This window comes from Amblyraja radiata, chromosome 22 (genome assembly GCF_010909765.2).
Source record: "Amblyraja radiata isolate CabotCenter1 chromosome 22, sAmbRad1.1.pri, whole genome shotgun sequence".
Lineage (NCBI taxonomy): Eukaryota > Metazoa > Chordata > Chondrichthyes > Rajiformes > Rajidae > Amblyraja > Amblyraja radiata.
This window is the reverse complement of record NC_045977.1, coordinates 20832011-20852031: the sequence shown is the minus strand read 5'-3', so window position 1 is coordinate 20852031 and position 20021 is coordinate 20832011. Positions and strand designations below refer to the sequence as shown.

At 45.9% G+C, this 20021-nt stretch overlaps 1 protein-coding gene across 1 annotated transcript; it reads left to right on the top strand.

The window, feature by feature from the left end:
- The first annotated feature begins 684 nt into the window (after positions 1–684).
- On the top strand, positions 685–19650 carry nptx2 (neuronal pentraxin 2). Its single transcript, XM_033040554.1, is given in 6 exon segments — positions 685–1260; positions 15003–15219; positions 16601–16845; positions 17653–17832; positions 19064–19096; positions 19098–19650. Coding segments are annotated over 6 exon segments (1317 nt in total). The 5' UTR covers positions 685–813; the 3' UTR covers positions 19293–19650.
- Positions 19651–20021: the final 371 nt, after the last annotated feature.

The following is a 20021-nucleotide window of genomic DNA, read 5'->3' as shown; positions in this document are numbered from 1 at the left end:
CAACGAATGCAATCAACCTGGCGTGCACAATCAAATAAGATCAAATAGAACAAGTCGTTCTACAACTTTAGGCTGTGTACGCCATACGCAAGAAGAAGAACAAGAAGAAGACTTTCCTCAAGTCTGAACAAGGATCCCCACCTGAAATGTGATCCATCCTTTATCTCCAGAGATACACACAAAAAGCTGGAGTGACTCAGCGGGACGGGCAGCATCTCTGGAGAGAAGGAATGGGTGGCGTTTTGGGTCGAGACCCTTCTTCAGGCTGAAGACACGCTGCCTGTCCCGCTGAGTTAACTCCAGCGTTTTGTTGTTTATCTTCGGTTTAAACCAGCATCTGCTGTTCCTTCCTACACACTTTATCTGCAGAGATGCTGCCCGACCCACTGAGTTATTCCAGCAAGTTGCCCATCATCGCCTATCCATGTTCTCCATGAGATGCTGCCTGACCCGCTGAGTCACTCCAGCACTTCGTGTGGTTTTTATGTTGTTGTAAACCAGCACCTGCAGTTCCTTGTACCTCCTGCCACTTTCTTCGCTTGCCGTTTGCAAAGAGGACTGATGTGGAAATTGCCACGTAGGCGGAGTCTGGAGACCTGGAGGCTCGCTCATTGCTCGGAGATCCGCTGACGCAAAATCCATCGGCACCAATAAATACACTGAGCTGAAGGCGCCAACAGCAGTAATCGGTGGGATTTCCAACCGAACTTACGACTTGTCACCTTCTTCCTTCATTCCCCAAACAGCCGGCTGCATTGCTATTTACCCCTTCGCCCCCTCCCCTCCTCTCCTCTTCCCTTCCTCCCCCCAAACATGCTGCCTTTGCTAGCCGCCACTATCTTCCTGGTCCTCGGTACCAGCTTCTCGGCTGCCCCCGGCCAGGATGCCAAGGAGACTCGGTTCATCTGCACCTCCCTCCCGTTGGACGCGGATCCCAGCTGCCCTGTGCCACCCATCCCCATCCAGGCCGGCTCCCCCTCACACGAGGTGGACCTCCGCGCCACGGTCATGCAGCTGAGGGAGACCATCCTACAGCAGAAGGAGACCCTGAGCCACCAGAAGGAGACCGTCAACGAACTGACCGGCAAACTGAGCAGATGCGAGAGCGCCCAGAAGGAAGCCAAAGGGAGCAGGAGGAAGCCGTTTGACCGGCCGAACGGCAAAGACACAATGGGCGACCTGCCCAGAGACCACAGCAAGGTGGTCGACCACCTGGGCAGGACCATCCAGTCTCTCAAGGACAGACTGGGGAGTCTAGAGGTAAGTCCCAGGCCACTCGGCCCACACTCTGCATTCCGTACCTTACTCTGCGAGAGAGAAGAACAATGATGCCGAGAAGAAGTCTAGAAGTCTGCTGCTGATACGGATGCAGATAAGTCTAGCAAGCTGCGGGGCAGGGATTTCTGGGGAGGGAGGTCTGATCTGCAACCGGGGCTCTTTACTCTAGACTTTAGAGATACAACGTGGAAACAGACCCTTAGGTCGGCGCCGACCAGCGACCACTCCGTACACCAGCACGATCCTACTACACACTAGGGGCAATATAGGATTCACAGAAGTCAATCAACCTACACATGCATATGCACGTTTTCGGAGTGTGGGAGGAAACCGGAGCACCCGGAGAAAACCCACGCAGTCACAGGGCCAAACTCCGTATGGACAGCACCCGAGGTCAGGATCGAACCTGGGTGTCTGTGCCGACTGGTTAATCCACGGCATTCCTGGCTGCAACGTGCACCGATTTAAAATAAGAGACCGTGTCGTTACCCGATTGCTCTCGCTCCCAGCAACTGAATAGCCGCTGGTACTGACTTCCCCCCTACCCCCTGTGAGCAGAGCCCATCCCGTGGACTGAACATCCCTGCGCTGGATATCCAACTCGAGAAATCTGAAATTAAAATCAAAAATATGTATATATTGGAACTACTCAATAGATCAGGAAGGAAGTTCCTTTGTAGGGATAAGGTGTAAAGTACAAAGTGCTGGAGAAACTCAGCGGGTCGGGCAGCATCTGTGCAGGGAATGGACAGGCGATGTTTCGCGTCTTCGGTGGCGGGAGAGTGGATTCAGATGAGCCCATTATAAAACAGCTGCAAATGTTTTCGCTAAAGCTGTCTTCCGCACCCGGAATTTAAGGGCGATTGGACAAAGATGATCAAAATTGCGGAGCAGAGGTTTGTAGTAAACCCCCCCCCCCCCCCCCCCCGTTGCGGGGTTATCTAAAACTAGAGAGCGTAGGTTTGGGGTAGGATGTATAGAGGAGATTTGAAGCACAATTAGAGTCATAGTGAAACCGAAACTGTCTGTTCAGAAACTTTGAAACTGCGCCATCAAAAGGGGTCCCATTTGGCCCATATCCCCCCGAAACCTTTCTTATCATTTTACCCAGAGATGATGGTTGAGGCAGATACATACACGGCAGTAAGGAAGCACGAAGGACCGGTTCAGCTAATTGAGGTTGTTATATCTAGGTTCTTGATGGGGTGTTGTTCGTATGTGTGACCATGGTTTTTGCAAGGAGCTGTTGTCCTGCCTATGGTGCTGAATCACACTCTCCTGTACGCACAGCAGGTCGGAGCTCTCCGTGGTTCTGAAATGCTAAACCGCTTCAGGATGGTTGTGATGAGGTGGGACAGTACAGCACAAGAACAGTGTAGGAAGGAACTGCAGATGCTGTTTTACCTAGACGCACAATGCTGGAATAACTCAGCGAGACGAGCACCATCTCTGGGGAGAAGGGACGGGTGACGTTTCGGGTCAAGACCCTTTTTCAGAACAGGGATTGTTAGTCTGAAGAAGAGTCTCGACCTAAAACGTCACTGGTTATTTCTCTCCAGAGATGCTGCCTGTCCCGCCGAGTTACTCCAGCATGTTGTGTCTATGTTCAGCACAGGGACAGGCCCTTTGGCCCACAATCCCCATGCCGAACATGATGCCGTGATACACTCATCTCTGGCTGCACGTGGTCCATATTCCTCCTTCCCCTGAATTTCCATCTGCCTACCTACAAGCCTCTTAAATGTCACTATTATATGTACCTCTATCACCACCCCCTGGCAATGTGTTTCAGGTTCTCACCGCTCTCTGTGTAGAAAAAAAAATGGCCCATACATTTAAAAAAAAACTTTGTCCCTATCACCTTAAAGCTATGGGATGGGAGGGCGGAGGTTCTGACTGTCTACCCCATGTGTGCAGATGTAGCATTAGGAGATGGGATGGATAACACCAGGACTTTCCCCCGCTTCACACTAGCCAGCCTGGCCACAGATTATGCTGATGATTGGGGATACTGCGGAGTGCATTGGAGAGTTTATTATATATAATGAACTGCCTCGTGTGCAGAGGGAGCATAAAACAGAAGAACGTTCTCCCTTTAGTCAGAGAGAATTCATCAACAAGCACCAATATCTTGGTAAGAAGCATCAGCTAAGACAGATGTTTTTGCCTTGGGCTATCTCAGAGGTTTGAGTGATGAATGTTAATGACAGTGACAGAAATAGACTGTGACAATATGACCAAACTTGTATCATTGGGCTTCAAAATTGGACAGAACCCATTCACTAATTAGTTTTGCGTCTGCATTGAAACACTGCTCCCTCCGTACTCTGTCCTGTCAATGGATGCGATGTAGTCACTGTTGCCTGCACTATAGAAGCGTACATAGAAGGACAGACGAGAAACCAACACATTCCCCTCGAGCCACTGCTTTGAAGACACTTTTAAATTAGACCTCACTCCCCATTTATTCTTCATCCTGTGAGTTCTCTCCTCTTTAAATATTTATACAATTTCCCTTTGAAAGTTGCAATTAAACTGGCCCCCTTCCTGCCTCCCAGCCCCCCCACCCCCGCCATCTTCCTATGTCACTCATTTTCCTCTATGCTATTAGTTCAACACTTGCATGTTCTTATAGGGGGGGAGGGAGGGATAAAATCACGAAATAAATAGATTGGGTAGATGCACAGGGTCTCTTGCCCAGAGTAGGGGAATTGAGAACCAGAGGACATAGATTTAAGGTGAAGGGGAAAAGATTTAACAGGAAACTGAGGGGTACCTTTTTCACACAAAGGGTGGTGGGTGTATAGAACTAGCGGCCAGAGGAGGTAGTTGAGGCTGGGACTATTGCAATGTTTAAGAAACAATTAATCAAGTACTTGGATAGCACAGGCTTAGAGGGATATGGGCCAGACACAGGCAGGTGGGATTAATGTAGATGGGACATGTTGGTCGATGTGTGCATGTTGGGCTGAAGGGTCTGTATAACTGTATGGCTCTATGACTATGAATTAATGGACATGACCTATTAAAATACAGCCAGTAGTCCAACATGTCATCTGGAGACAAAGATCTAGGTCACTGTATCTGGTTGGTAATAAAGTTATTATCATTTGTAGAAGTGTCGGCTATATTGCAAATCTATCCCTCCTGCTTAGGTTTTTGCAATTACATCCAGAAATTGACAGTTTGAAGAGAGATCTTTTGAAGAAACTCCCTTTTTAATAATTGAGGCTGAATCAGTTATTTGTGTGCGGATAAATTTAAAAGAACTGGGTTGAATGTATCAAAAACCATTTGTAATCAACCAGGATGTACTTGGGGAATTTTGCAGATTGAATGATGTTATTTGGCTTATGTTAAATGAGTCTTATCTAAATCTACCAAATATTAAAATAAGTGTCCTATTTTTAGGGTGAAGGGAAGTTTGTGAAAATGAGATAATTTAATAACATTTATTTCATCAATTATTGTACTGATTTTATGCTTCTAATTTGGAATGAATATGGCTGACTGTTAGGTTCCTGCTGATAAATTCACTTAATACTAAATTATCTCAATTTAACGACTGGCTTCATTAAACTTGATCCATGGTGTGGAACTCTGTAATGTCCAAACAGTATTCAATCAGTTTAATATTCAGATAGACAAAATGATCGATGAGGTTTTTGTAATAAACTTATTTAATTTTATTTGCCAGAATGTTCCGTCTGGGTGCTCGGGTTTCCTCCCAGATCACAAAGATGTGTGGGTTTGTAAATTGCCCCTATTGAACTTTTTTCCGCCTTCCATCACATTGAGGAATGTGGAGTCTCAGTGGTGGGTGTTTATGTTAAAATGTGTTTTGTGTGTTCTGTTGCTTTTTATTTGTATGACTGACTTGGCAAATGAAATTCCTCGTATGTTGCAAAACATACTTGGCTGATAAAGTATGATTGTGATTGTGTGGGGAGTGGATGAGAAAGTGGGATAACAGAACTAGTGTGAACGGGTGATCGATGGTCAGCGTGGACTCGGTGGGCCAAAGAGGCTGTTTCCATGCTGATTCTTTCAAAGGATCTAATTGGTGAAGGCTCACACCACAAAAATGGCACATCGTGACGTAATTCCGGATGCGAGTGAAGAGATCTAAACTAATTAATTAGTTATAATGTGCGCGTTTCCGAGAATCAGTAAATTTGAGAGCAATCAGTTCAATAAGTAACTCGCAATTGAATTCTAGAGTAAGTATAACATTTTGTCCATTCAGCTACACGAACAGAACATTGAGATATTTGACGCGTGTGAATGAAATTGAGCCCAATTGTTAGACATTTGGTCTCCAGATTATATCAGATTTATTTCTTGGTTAGAAGTGGAAGCCTATTATTAAAGAAGGTGCAGTTTGTAATCTATTATGCTTTATTTTTAATCCAATAAAATATATCCTGGAGCAAGAAAATCGAGTTAAAGGGGTCAGGCAGCATCTGTGGGGAGGGGAGGAGGGGGAACTGGACAGTTAATATTTCTTGTTGCGACCATTCATCTGCCCCCCTTCATCTTGATTCAACATTGACAGTCCTCTTCCCTCCACACAGATGCTGGCTGACTCGCAGTTCTTCCAGCAGCTCTATTTGCTCCAGATGCCAGTCTCTTGTCCAGATTCCAGTCTCTGCAGTCTCTTGTGCAAACCATATCTGGATGGTGGAAGTTCATGGTTTTATTTGAGGAATGAGGAAGAACAAATAGATGTATCATGAGGACTGCTAACAATCTTTAAGGTGTTACACAACGGAATAATAGATACTTCGAGCACGTCATTGGAGAAAAGACCCAAAGTGCTGGAGTAACTCAATGGATCAGGCAGCACTGCTGGAGAACATGGATAAAAACATAGAAACATAGAAAGTAGGTGCGAGAGTAGACCACCAGGTCCGTCGAGCCCGCACCGCCATTCGCTCATGGCTGAACACTAAACAGACACACTTACCCACAAACAGTAGACACAAGACACAGAACACAAGACACTACCCTCCCCTTTATACCGCTATCACCCCTCTCCACCCCAAGAACCGCGTGATCTCCTGGGGGAGGCAAAAAAACGGATAAAAACCCAGGTCCAATTCGGGAAAAAAAATCCGGGAAATTCCTCTCCGACCCCAAACATTTTGGGTCAGGACCTTCTTCAGATTGGGTTCCAGCCAGAATGTCACCTTTCATGCTCTCCAGAGATGCAGCTTGACCCGCTGAGTTGCTCTTTGGTAAACCAACATCTGCAGTTCCACTCATGGAATTGGAGGTTTAGTTTAGTTAATTATTGTCAGGTTTTCATTTAGTTTGGATGCAGCATGAAACAGAGCCTTCCGCCCACTGAGTCCATGCTGTCTTTGGGATGTGGGAGGAAATTGGAGCACCCAGAGGAAACCCACGTGGTCACGGGGAGAATGTGCAAACTCCACACAGCCAACACTCAAGATCAGGATCAAACCCTTGTCTCTGGGGCTGTGAGGCAGCAGCTCCACCAGTTGACCACTGTGACACACAGATGATTCATTGGTTTGAGTCAAGTCAGTGACTGAGCCTCCACAATCCTCTGGGATATCGAATTTCAAACAAGCAAATAGAATAGATATGAAGAAAATTACAATACCAGGTGGTGCCGTGGTGCAGCTGATGGAGCTACGTCTGATACACGAGTTTGATCCTGACCTTGGGTGCTGTCTATGTGGAGTTTGCACATTCTCTCTATGACCGTGTGGGTTTTATAGACAATAGGCAATAGGTGCAGGAGTGGCCATTCGGCCCTTCGAGCCAGCACCTCCATTCAATGTGATCATGGCTGATCATCCACAATCAGTACCCCGTTTTCTCCCGGTGCTCTGGTTTCCTCCCACATCCTAAAGACGTGCGGGTTTGTAGGTTAATTGGTCTCTGTAAATTGTTCTAATGTGAAGGATGTGAAAGTGGGATAACATACAACTAGTGTGAACGGATAATCGATGGTCGGCATGGATGCAGTGGTCAGAAGGGCCTGTTCCTTGCTGTATCTCTGAACCAAATGCAGGACTGGTGCATGGACATTGTTTGAGATAAAAAGATCTTCCATGGTGGGATTGAACTAGAGTTTGAATGGCCTCTTCCTGCTTATGCTTTTTTCATATTTAAAATTCATAAGAATAATTTTTATTATTAGTTTCTTCTATTTGGACACACTCATAATTATAATGCCATGAAAAATTGCACATTTTATCTGTATGTTAAAATTGTCCCCATTTTATACGATTCAGATATTTATCTGTGATTTCTTAAACAGCACATATATTTTCTTGATGCCATTGAAAATGAATGAGTGCTCTCATTGCAATTTCAATCCAGCTCATGTTGCATAACTAATATTTCCTTCATATAATGTATTTATAACATAACATTATGTGCTGTCCATACCAATATTAATGTGGTTTTAAATAATGGTATGCAGTGAACTAAAATGAATTAAAGTATAATCAGGTCCAGAATTAGGATGAAATGTATAATAATGATGGTTTGATCATAAAAGTGAGCAAAATGAAGTGAAACAGTATTTAACTTTGGCTTTAGCATTAATTAAAATCAATATATTAGGTGATAAATTCAGACATGAACACTAAGTGCTGGAGTAACTCAGTGAGTCAGACAGCATCCCTGGAGAACATGGATAGGTGATGCTTCGGGTTAAGACCCTTCTTCTGAATACCAAGCTCTCCCACGTTTAACATAATCCTCCGCCATTTCCGCCACCTCCAACGTGACCCCACCACTCGCCACATCTTCCCATCTCCCCCCATGTCTGCCTTCCGCAAAGACCGCTCCCTCCCGCAACTCCCTCGTCAATTCTTCCCTTCCCTCCCGCACCACCCCCTCCCCGGTGCACTTTCCGTTGCAACCGCAAGAAATGCAACACCTGTCCCTTCACCTCCCCCCTCGACTCCATTCAAGGACCCAAGCAGTCGTTCCAGGTGCGACAAAGGTTCACCTGTATCTCCTCCAACCTCATCTACTGCATCCGCTGCTCTAGATGTCAGCTGATTTACATCAGGGAGGACTAAGCGTAGGTTGGGCGATCGTTTCGCCGAACACCTCCGCTCAGTCCGCAATGACCTACCTGAACTCCCGGTGGCTCAGCACTTCAACTCCCCCTCCCATTCCCAATCCGACATCTCTGTCCTGGGTCTCCTCCATTGCCAGAGTGAGCAACAGCGGAAATTGGAGGAACAGCACCTCATATTCCGTCTGGGGACCTTGCGTCCGGATGGCATTAACATTGAATTCTCCCAATTTTGCTAGCCCTTGCTGTCTCCTCCCCTTCCTTAACCCTCTAGCTGTCTCCTCCCACCCTCCCATTCGCCCGCCCTCGGGCTCCTCCTCCTCCTCCCCTTTTCCTTCCTTCTCCCCCCCCCCCCACCCCCCCATCAGTCTGAAGAAGGGTTTCGGCCCGAAACGTCGCCTATTTCCTTCACTCCATAGATGCTGCTGCACCCGCTGAGTTTCTCCAGCAATTTTGTGTATCTTCGATATTCCAGCATCTGCAGTTCCTTTTTGAACACTTTAACTGAGATTCGATCGATTTAATTTACCCTAATGCTCTTCTTGGTCCACACTTAATTACCCACTTTCTTTACGTTTTTGATAAACAAAGTGTGATTCATTACAGTATATGAGCAGCATTTCCGCACATAGTTTTGTGATTATACCAGTGTTTCGTACAGAAAACCAAAAGGCAGAGAATATATATATATTTCGTAACATTGAGCTCTTCAACGACATTTGAATCTAAAAAAGGGGTGTCTGACATCATTACTCCACTGGTTTCAGCTGTGTTAAAGTTGACAGCAATCCATTAACCGAGTCAGAAAGTTGGAGGGCAACTCTACCATTGCGAGGAGCATGGAAATAGGATGAAACTGTAGGTTGAGGATTGTCACGTGAACAGTGAGGTGCGTACCAGCAATCAGTCACCCAGTCACCCTCATCCTACTTTATCCTGCCCCCAAGATTCTATCACACCACCACATTGTAGGAGCAACTTGCACTGTCTGATAATTAGATTTATTACAGTGAAAAGCTTTGTATTGAATGCTATCCAAACAGATTAGACAATACTATACATAAATATAATCGAGTCCAACTCGAGTACAATAGGTAGAACAAAGGGGAAGATACAGAGTGCAGAATATAGTTCTCAGCATTGGTCAAAATCGCATTGTTCTGTGAGAAGGTTGTTGAGAATTGTCCATTATGTTCCCAATGTTACTGTAGTGGCCACATTGTAAAATGAACTTAATTGCTTTAGGGATGCTCTGAAAGGTTTATTGGAATGTAAGCAAAGATTCATACAGCAAGGAAACAGGCACTTTGGCTCAACTTGTCCCTGCCGACCAAGTTGCCCCATCTATGCTCGTTCTATTTGCCCATGTTTGACCGGTATCCCTCTCAATCCTTCCGAACAATGTACCTGTCCAGATATGTTTTAAATATTATTATACTACCAGCCTCAACTACATCCTCTGGCAGCTTGTTCCATACACATACCACCCTCTGAGGGAGGCTGAGGAGAATGGAATAGAACAGTACAGCACAGGAACAGGCCCTTCGGCCCGCAATATCTGCGTTGAACATGATGACGTTAAACTAGTTAGTTCTATGTTATCCCACTTTTGCATCATACATTCTAGGGGCAATTTACAGAGGCCAATTAATGTACAAACCTGCACGTCTTTGGAATGTGGGAGGAAACTGGATGAAAAGTAGTGAGGCAGTAGCTCTACCTGCTGCACCACTGTGCCACCTCTTTTGATATCAATATGAGACAACTGTCGTAAATGTGTTTTTTTTTATTTTATTGAAAATCTAAATACTACAGATAGAGGAAATGTAAACTAAAAACAAAATGTTACAAATACCTCATTCTGTGGAGAGTGAAACAATTAACATTTCCGGGTGACAAATTAATTCTTATGAAATGTTATTAACCCGATAAGGTATGTTTAAGAAAGAACTGCAGATGCTGGAAAAATCGAAGGTAGACAAAAATGCTGGGGAAACTCAGCGGGTGAGGCAGCATCTACGGAGCGAAGGAATAGGTGACGTTTCGGGTCGAGACCATCGATGCTGCCTCACCCGTTGAGTTTCTCCGGCACTTTTGTCAACCTGACAAGGTAGATTTGTTTCTCATTCCACAGATGTTGCCTGACCAGCTATGCATTTCTAGCAATTATTGTTTTTCCGGTTGGTTTTCCCATCTGATGCTCTTAGGGATGAGAGTGCATCTCTGTAAAGCCACCATCAAATTTATGAAATTGGCTGAAAGGTATGTGGTCCATGCCTTAATGTGACCATATGGATGCTTCCAGTAGTGAGAGAATCACATTTATTTTGAGCGGACTAGAAAATAAAACCAGGAATGTAACACTGAGACTTTATAATGCACTGGACAGACGGCATTTAGAGTATTGTGAGCAGTTTTGGGCCCCATATCTGAGGAGGGATGTTCTAGCATTGGAGAAGGCCCAGAGTGGTGTCAAACCTGTAAACCCAATCTGGGACGACAGATGGCACAATGGGCTAAGTGTTCGGCTGGCAACCGGAAGGTAGCTGGTTCGAATCCCGCTTGGAGTGCATACTGTTGTTGTGTCCTTGGGCAAGACACTTCACCCACCTTTGCCTGTGTGTGTCCTTGGGCAAGACACTTCACCCACCTTTGCCTGTGTGTGTGGATGTAATTATGTGAAGCACTTTGGGGTCAATGCAAGTTGACTAAAAATGTGCTATATAAATAAAGAAATTTAATTTTAATTTAGAGAGTTTACCAGAATGATCTCAGGGATGATTGGGCTTACAGGTTTGACACCACTAGGCCTGTACTCTCTGGAGTTTAGAAGGAAGAGGGGAGATCTCGTTGAAACTTCCTGAATAGTGAAAGGCCTGGACAGAGTGGATGTGGAGAGGATGTATCCACTAGCAGGAGAGTCTAGGACAGAGGGCACAGCCTCCGAATAAATGACGTATCTTTAGAAAGGAGATGAGTAATTTCTTTAGCCAGAGGGTGGTGAATCTGTGGTGAATCACAGACGGTGGTGGAGGCTAAGTCATTAGGTAAATTAGTGGCCTTACTAATCAAGAACCTTGGGGTTGAGAGGGAAAAATAGATCAGCCATTATTGTATAGCAGAGCAGACACAATGGGCTGAATGGCCTAATTCTGTTCCTATGTGTGATGGTCATATCAAAATATCAAAATATATTCACTCTTTCCCTTCTCCCCGTTTCCCTGTAGTTTATTATGAAGAGTTACTGCGGATTTATTTTTTCTGAGCATGTTAATAATCTATGGGATGGGAGCTTTCTAAAATCATGCTGTGCATTTTTTTTTGAAGCATATAGAAATGCGTGGGAGTTTAGAAGAACCCAAAAAATTTAGTCCTTGTTCCTTGATGTGAAGTTTTGTAGAGAAAACTGGTGTCAGGCACTTAAGCAATAACAGGGATTGAGGTTGAGGAGAGTGGAATAACTGGAATTACTAATGGAACATTTGATCTGAAACAACATCATTCCAAAGGGACCCATCACCATGGATAAAAATAGAACACAGTATGTTTTTATGATCTCACCCATGAACTGGTTAAAACAATCACCCGACCTGTATTTCTAACAAATGCAAGATATACCCATCGGCGATTTATTGCGTGTTAGGGTTAGGGTTAGCAGCACAATCAAGGATCAGTCTCACCCCAGACACTCCCTCTTCTCCCCTCTCCCATCAGACAAGAAGTACAGAAGTTTGAAGACTCACACCTCCAGATTCAGTGAAAGTTTCTTCCCAGCTGTATTCGGGCAATCAAACCATCCTATCAACAACTAGAGAGCGGTCTTGACCTCCCATTTACCTAATTGGAGACCCTCAGGCCATCTTTAATCGGACCTTACTGGACTTTATCTTGCACTAAACTTTATAGCCTTTACGACACCATACGATACGATAAAACATTATTCATCCCCGGAGGGAAATGGGTCTGCCGACAGTCACACCACACAAGGTGGGTGCACAAAAACTTGAAATTAAAAGTGAAAACAAAAAGAAAAGGACAAGCGACTGCCGTGTGCACAGCACCTTCACCGGAACAAATGAACAAACGAACAAATAAACACCGAATTATCCCCTGGGCAGAGGATTCTAAAACTACAGTGCACCCCCTCCCCCAAACTGAGTCCCAGTTTGTTCTCCCACCGTCCCTCACGCCAGTCCCCCCCACGCTGGTCACCATTGTTCTTCACGGCGATCCCCCCACAGCTGTCCCTTTTGTCTTCCCCCTACCCCCTCATCCTGTATCTGTGCACTGTGCATGGTTTTGTACACTGGATGGTTTGATTGTAATCATGTACAGTCCTTCCGTTGTTTATATAGCAGCCAACGAAAAAGCCTTTCTCTGAAACTCAGGTCACGTGACGATAATATGAAGTAAGCTATTTATACAAGAATAACTGCTCGTAAAATGTTTGCAACTGTAGAAGTTCTGGCTACCCTAAATTCCAATGATTTAGTGACTTAAAGAGACTCAATGGTGCCTTTAGAATATCTTTATTTCTCTACACATCATTAGAATGCAGTGATTGAACTTATTATTGGCAATTTACAGAGCAATTTGACTTGGACTCTCTCAGGATGTTGACTTCAGGTCAACAATCAATGACCAATAATGAAGGTGCGAACATTAGGTTTGTTCATAATCCATGATTCAGAGTTTATTGATCAAGCATCAGTGTTTAGATATACGGCGTTGAAACAGATCCTTAGGCCCACCGAGTCTGCGCCGACCAATGATTACCCATACACTAGCTCTATCCTACACGCTAGGGACAAATTTTTTTTTTTTTTTTTTTTTTTTTTTTAATTTTTTTTTTACAGAAGCCAATTAACCTACAAACCTATAGGAAAGAACTGCAGATGCTGGTTTACACTGAAGATAGACACAGAATTCTGGAATAACAGGCAGCATCTCTGGAGAGAAGGAATAGGGTATGTTTCGGGTAGGAGCCCTTCTTCAAACTGAAAAATAAAGAAGGCCAGAACAATTCAGGGCTGGCAACTAGTAGGTTTAGTAGAACTGAAGATAGACACAAAATGCTGGAGTAGCTCAGCGGATCAGGCAGCATCTCTGGAGAAAAGGAATAGGTTTTGGGTTAAGGCCCGTCAGACTGAGAGTCAGCAGAAAGGGAAATGAGTTTTAGACAGTAATATAAGGTGGTTGCACGTAAGGTCGTCAGGTCAAAGGGCGTGATGCACGGAGAAGCACAATCTTTCTGGAGTACAAGACAGCTTCCGGTATACATTAGTAACACACGCAACACATAGTTCTTACCCGTTAAAAACCGCCGAAATGGTCAATTTTTGCGCTGTAAAAATTGTGGAAATAGGGGTAACCGTGAGTGAAAACCACCAAAATCACTGCTGCTCACTGACTTGCGAAAGAGCAGCATGCCGGCGGATTGAGGGCAAGTCCCGGCCCACGACAGCTCAGGGCTGGAGAGTGACTGAGCGCTCTGAACCAAATGCTCTAGTATTTTTGCTCTGAACCCGAGCACCAAGGTGTAAGCGGGCCGAAGGAGCGCATCCCACGGGACAGCCCCCATTCTCCCCCTGGGGTCAGCGCTGTCAGGCCACAGCTGCCCTCCACCCTGTGCGGCTGCACTGTCACGGGCTGTGGGTCGGCAACAGACACACGGGGACGAAAACCCGGCAACGTCCCCGTCAGCTGCAGCAGAGTTGGGGACAGTCTGGTCCCTCCGCCCGCCCAGAGTCACTGACTGTGCGCACCGGCACCCCTCCCCACCCCCCCCCACCCCCCGACTGCGTGGGGACAGACGCTCGGGGTCTGTGAGTGTGGAACCAGTCAGCGTGGAGTCCCGATGCTGGGTCAGAAGACGGGCCCGCTGTACTTGCAGCCATAGTAAGTGCTTACCTGACGTTCACACCGCTTGTACTCCAGAGGCGTTGCGTGGCAACAGTACGGGTTACAGGTCGTGACCCTCGACTGCCGTACAACCTCCCTGTATGGAACAAATGAATGAAAGATATGCAAAAAGTAATGATGTCAAGGCAAGGTGAAGCCAACTATGGTCCATTGTTGTCTGTGGGCTTGTTGATAACAAGTTATACAGACAGTGAAACTCAACAGAATGACAGTGAAATCAGCGTCTGCAGTTCCTTCCACATACAGGTCTAGTAGAACTAGAAGGTAGACAAGAGAAACTCAGTGGGTGAGGCAGCATTTATGGAGCGAAGGAAATAGGCGAGGTTTCGGGTCGAGACCCTTCTTCAGACTGCTAGTAGAACTAGTCGTTCTAGTTACATCCTTGTATCCCTATCGGCACATCTTTCCCCAGCCAACAATGGGCTCCACCCTTCCTGAGGTTATCTGTTGCCAGCCCTGTTCTGGCTTTCTCTATCCTTCAGTTTGAAGAGGGGTTCCGACCCAAAACGTTACCGATTCCTTTTCTCCAGAGATTCTGCCGGGTTAGTCCCCATTTTGTGTCTATCTTCAGTTAGCTGCAAACCTGCACGTCGTTGGAAGGTGTGAGGGAACTGGGTACAGCTCTAATAGTCAGGATCGATCCTGTGTCTCCGGTGTTGTAAGGCAGCAACTCTACCGCTGCACCACTGTGCCGCCCCAAGTGTCCCGATGCATAATGTCTTGTGTTTGTATTTTGCGACAGCAACAGGCACGGCCTGACATTTCCAACCAGGCGCTCTCCGGCGATCTCCGTGAGCAGCTTCAGCGGAAGCTGGGGGAGTTGGAAAGTCAGCTCCTCAACAAAGTCTCCGAACTGGAAGATGAGAAGTACGTGCTCCTGAACGAGACGGCGGCACATCGTTACAAAACGGAGTCGGTGCTGAATGCCTTGCACGAGAGGGTCACGGAACTAGAGAAAGGTAGGTAACACGTGGACAAAACTGTTGGAGATTTCCATCCAGGTCACTGACATTTGGTTGTTTTGCAACAATGGTGCTTTTATTTGTCACATGTTGCAAACTCACAGCGAAATTATTTTCTTACGTACAGTCCAGTAAAGTACTACTATACCCGATTAGCAAAGTGTACGGAAACAGTCCACTGAGACCACATGCAAGAGACGCCAGGTTTTGCCGCCATTTTCAAAGTCCATTGGCACTCTAGTTGTTCTGAGCGGGGCCCATTCCAGACAAACCCCAGGCTGCTGCAGGGCCTCCAGCCGTCTCCTTCCTTGTACGCCACATCCCTCTCCACGCCCGTCCACCTTTGTTTCCCGGGGGGGGGGGTGCCTCCCGCAGCCGACCTCGAAGGTGGGGTAGGCCAGACCCCGGTTCCCTCTCCTCTCCTACCGGCCTCGCCCCTCGCCCGTCGTGTCTGTCGTTATTGCCAGTGCCGGCTCCATCCTCCAGTCCAGGGTCGAGCAGGGAACGGCTTTGCGGCTCCCCCAACAGGCCACCCCATGCTGGGAGCTTCTGCTGCCCACTGTATTGGGAGCATCTTGTGTGGATTAATTGGGCTAAGTTTTTAATAACAAAAATAAAGAGGAAATTTTAAATTTAACTTCAGTTTTAGCTGTAAGCTGCCCTTCGGTCGAATGAGTCCACACTGACCAGCGATCACCAGTGCATTAGTTCTATTCTATGCATTAGGAACAATTTACAAAGGCCAATTAACCTACAAACCTGCACGCCGTATTATAACATTCCAACTTCTATACTCCATACACTGACTGATCAAGACCAATGTACTGAAAGCTGCCTTCACCACGCTAGGGGACTTTTAGAGGCCAATAAATCCACAAAACTAGCACATCTTTGGGATGTGGGAAGAAACCGGAGCACCCGGTGGAAACCCATGCGGTCACTGGGAAAAAATTGCAAACTCCACATAGACAGCACCTGAGGTCAGGATCGAACGTGGGTCTCTGGCGCTGTGAGCACCAGCCCCCTGAGGTATATACTCAGCAAGTGAGATTACTTTTGACAAATGGTGAGTTATGTATGAAGACATTGATTTAGTTCTTGGGGCTAACAGAATCAAGGGATATGTGGAAAAAGTAGGAACGGGGTACTGATCAGCCATGATCATATTGAATGGTGGTGCTGGCTCAAAAGGCTGAATGGCCTACACCTGCACCTATTTTCTATGTTTCTATGTTAAATATGTTAGGGGGACTGTAAATATGTTGTCTAAGATTAACCTGAAACATAGCTTTGTTTAAAGAATCCATATGAAGTGACCCATCAATGGCCTCTGACACGTGAAGAGCTTTTTGTTTAAATTGTTTATCATTCCCAACAGAGAGCAGTGCGTTTAAGGCACCTGATGACTTCAAGGTATCATTGCCGTTGCAAACTAACTACCTGTATGCCAAGATAAAGAAGAGTCTGCCTGAGATGTACGCCTTCACCGTGTGTATGTGGATAAGATCCCGGTCATCTGCCGGCATTGGAACTCCCTTCTCCTACGCAGTGGCCGGTCAATCAAATGAAATTGTCTTCATCGAGTGGGGAAAGAATCCAATAGAACTGCTTATTAATGACAAGGTGCATATCACTTACCGACCGTGCATCTAGTTAAAATCTATTGACTGTGTAATGTTTATAGTCAAGGAAGTAGGAGTACTGGTGAAGGAAAGAGACACCTTTGCAGGTAATTCTCTAACTGGAGTCTTAAGAAGGAACTGCAGATGCTGGTTTATACCGAAGACGGACACAAAATGCTGGAGTGACTCAGCGGGTCAGACAGCATCTCTGGAGAAAAATAATATGTGACGTTTCGGGTTGGAGCCCTTCTTCAGACTGAAATTAGAGGGGGGTGGGGTGGGGGTGGGGGGGAACATAGAGGTGAGAAAAACGCAGAACAAATCAGTGCCGGCAACAGATGACCTTAGGAAGGATGGAGCCCACAATGGCCCATTGTTGGCTGGGGAAAGTGTGACCAGTGGAACTGGGAGAACGACTAGAGTTGGGGAGGGGAAGAGAGGGAATTGCATTCTTTTACCTTGGGTTGGGAATCAAGAACTCAAGGACTGATTTAAAGTGAGAAGAAAAAGATTTAATAAGAACCCGAGTGGCAACGTTTTCACTTGGATGTGGTGGATATATGGAATTAGTTTCCAGAGGGGGCAGTTGAGGCAGGTATTATAACAGCAGTTAAATGACACTTGGACAGGTACTTGGATAGAAAATGTTTAGAGAGATATGGGCCAAGTGTGGGCAAATGGGGCTAGCTTAGATGAGCCATGTTGGTCAGCATGGACAGGTTGGGCTGAAGGGCCTGTTTTCTGTACTGTATGACTCTATACCCCAGAGTGGGAGCTGCTGACCTTAATCATTGTATTTCCTCAACAGGTTGCTCCACTGCCCTTGACTATCAATGATGGCAAGTGGCACCACATTTGCATAACGTGGACCACCAGAGATGGCATGTGGGAGGCTTATGAGGATGGCCAATTGCGTGGCACGGGAGAGAACCTAGCTCCTTGGCATCCAATCAAAGCGGGTGGTGTCCTCATCCTGGGCCAGGAGCAGGTGAGTGTCCTAGTCATCCCTCAGCCTCCCACAACTTCATGGAGAGAAGTTGGTATAATGAGAAGTTGGTATCATCTGATGTTCTGTCGTTCCTTGGGTACAATCTCTCCTTTTCACGACTCTCAATCATTGAAAAGATGTGGTGGCACAGTGGCCCAGCAGTAGAGTTGCTGCCTTACAGCGCCAGAGACCCGGGTTCGATCCTGACCTCGGGTGCTGTCTGTATGGAGTTTATGTTTTCCCTGTGACCATGTGGGCTTTCTCTGGGTACTCCGGCTTCATACACACACCAAAGATGTACAGGTTTTTGGGTTGATTGACTTTGGTAAAATTGTAAATAAATTAATAATAATAATAAATTTAATTTTTATAGCGCTTTTCTAAGACTCAAAGTCGCTTTACAATAGTAACAGACAATAGCAAACAAAATTGTCCCTGGTGTGTAAATTAGTAGACGAGGATCGCTGGTCGGTGGAACAAAGGGTCTGTTTCTTTATCTCTAAAGACTAAAGAGGCTCTACTCAAAAAATCGTCTTGGATTTGTTTAAAAACAAAATGTAACCGTTGCATCTAAGGTGTAGTTCTAGTCGCCCCAATGCAGGAATGTGAAGGGTTTGGACAGAATGCAATGGTGACCAGAATATCTCCTGGATTAGACAGTATTTCGCTGCAAGGAGAGTTTGATTACATTGGACCCTTCTCTGGAATTTAGTGTATTCTCACGTGTACTGAGGTACAGTGAGCTTTTTGTTGTGCGCTATCCAGTCAACAGAATGACTATTCATGGTTACAATCAAGCCACCCATATTGTACAGATACAGGATTAAGAGAATGATGTATAGTGCAATATAAAGTTCAGTAAAGTCTGATTAAAGATAGTCCGAAGGTTTTCAATGATGTAGATGTTAGCTCAGGACCACTCTCTAGTTGTTGATAAGATGGTTCAGTTGCCTGATAACAGCTGGGAAGAAACTGTCCCTGAATCTGGAGGTGTGCCTGAATCTGGAGATTTCACACTTTTGTACCTCTTGCCTGATGGGAGAGGGGAGAAGAGATGAGACTGGTCCTTGATTGTGCTGGTGGCCTTGCTGAGGCAGCGTGTGGGCTGAATGGCCTATACCTATGCTGCACTGTTCTATGTAATCCCAAACTTAATTCCTATGAGGGGTAGGTGTCACTTGCTTTGGAGAGTCTGTGACGATCATCTGTATGTACATTTGCTCTTGTCCAGGACGCAGTTGGAGGGAGGTTCGATGCAACTCAAAGCCTTCGTCGGGGAACTGAGTCACTTCAACATCTGGGACCACATTCTCACGTCCGGCGTCATCAGGAGTATAGCCAACTGCTCCGCCAAACTTAGCCGGCACGTCATTCCCTGGATTGACAACAATGTGGACGCGTTTGGTGGAGCAAACAAGTTGCCGTTGGAGACCTGCCAGGAACGTTTGGTTAGTTCCTGAACATCACCAGGCTTCACATAAGTGCCCCCTTTTTTGGTCTTGTACAGACAACGTACTGTGATATGGGTCAAAGTGTAACGGTTTCCCAGTCCCATTTCCACACCTTTGGAGGGAGCATTGTTTGTGATGTTATTTCTTGAGATCTCAGTGACACTGTTGACCAGATGCACTCTCCATTTGGATCAGAAGGTCCCAGGTTCAAGATCTACACCTGAGATCTTAGCCCAAAGTCCAACCTGACCCAACCCCATGCCGCCCAGAGGTCAGATGGGTCATCCTGAGATCTTGCAGAAACAAAGAACCGCAGATGCTGGTTTATACCAAAGATAAACACAAAGTGCTGGAGTCACTCAGCGGGTCAGGCAGCATCTCTGGAGAAAGGATGGGTAACATTTTGCGTCGGGACTTTCTTCAGACTGCAAGTAGAGGGTGGAGCCTGCTTTCATTCTGAAGAAGGGTCCTGACCCAAAACGTCATGCATCTTTTCTCTCCAGAGATGCTGCCTGATCTGCTGAGTTGCTCCAACACTTAGTATCTATCCTGAGATCTTGTCTGCTTCCACTGATGGTTTTGCAAAATTCCATGAAACTATCTTAAAAAGCAGGGGAGATCATCATTAGTGACCTTTAATCCTCAACTAACATCACCACAGACTAAAGTGATGCTGCCTGTCCCGCTGAGTTACTCCAGCTTTTTGTGTCTATCTCCACAGACTAAATCTGGCTTCAC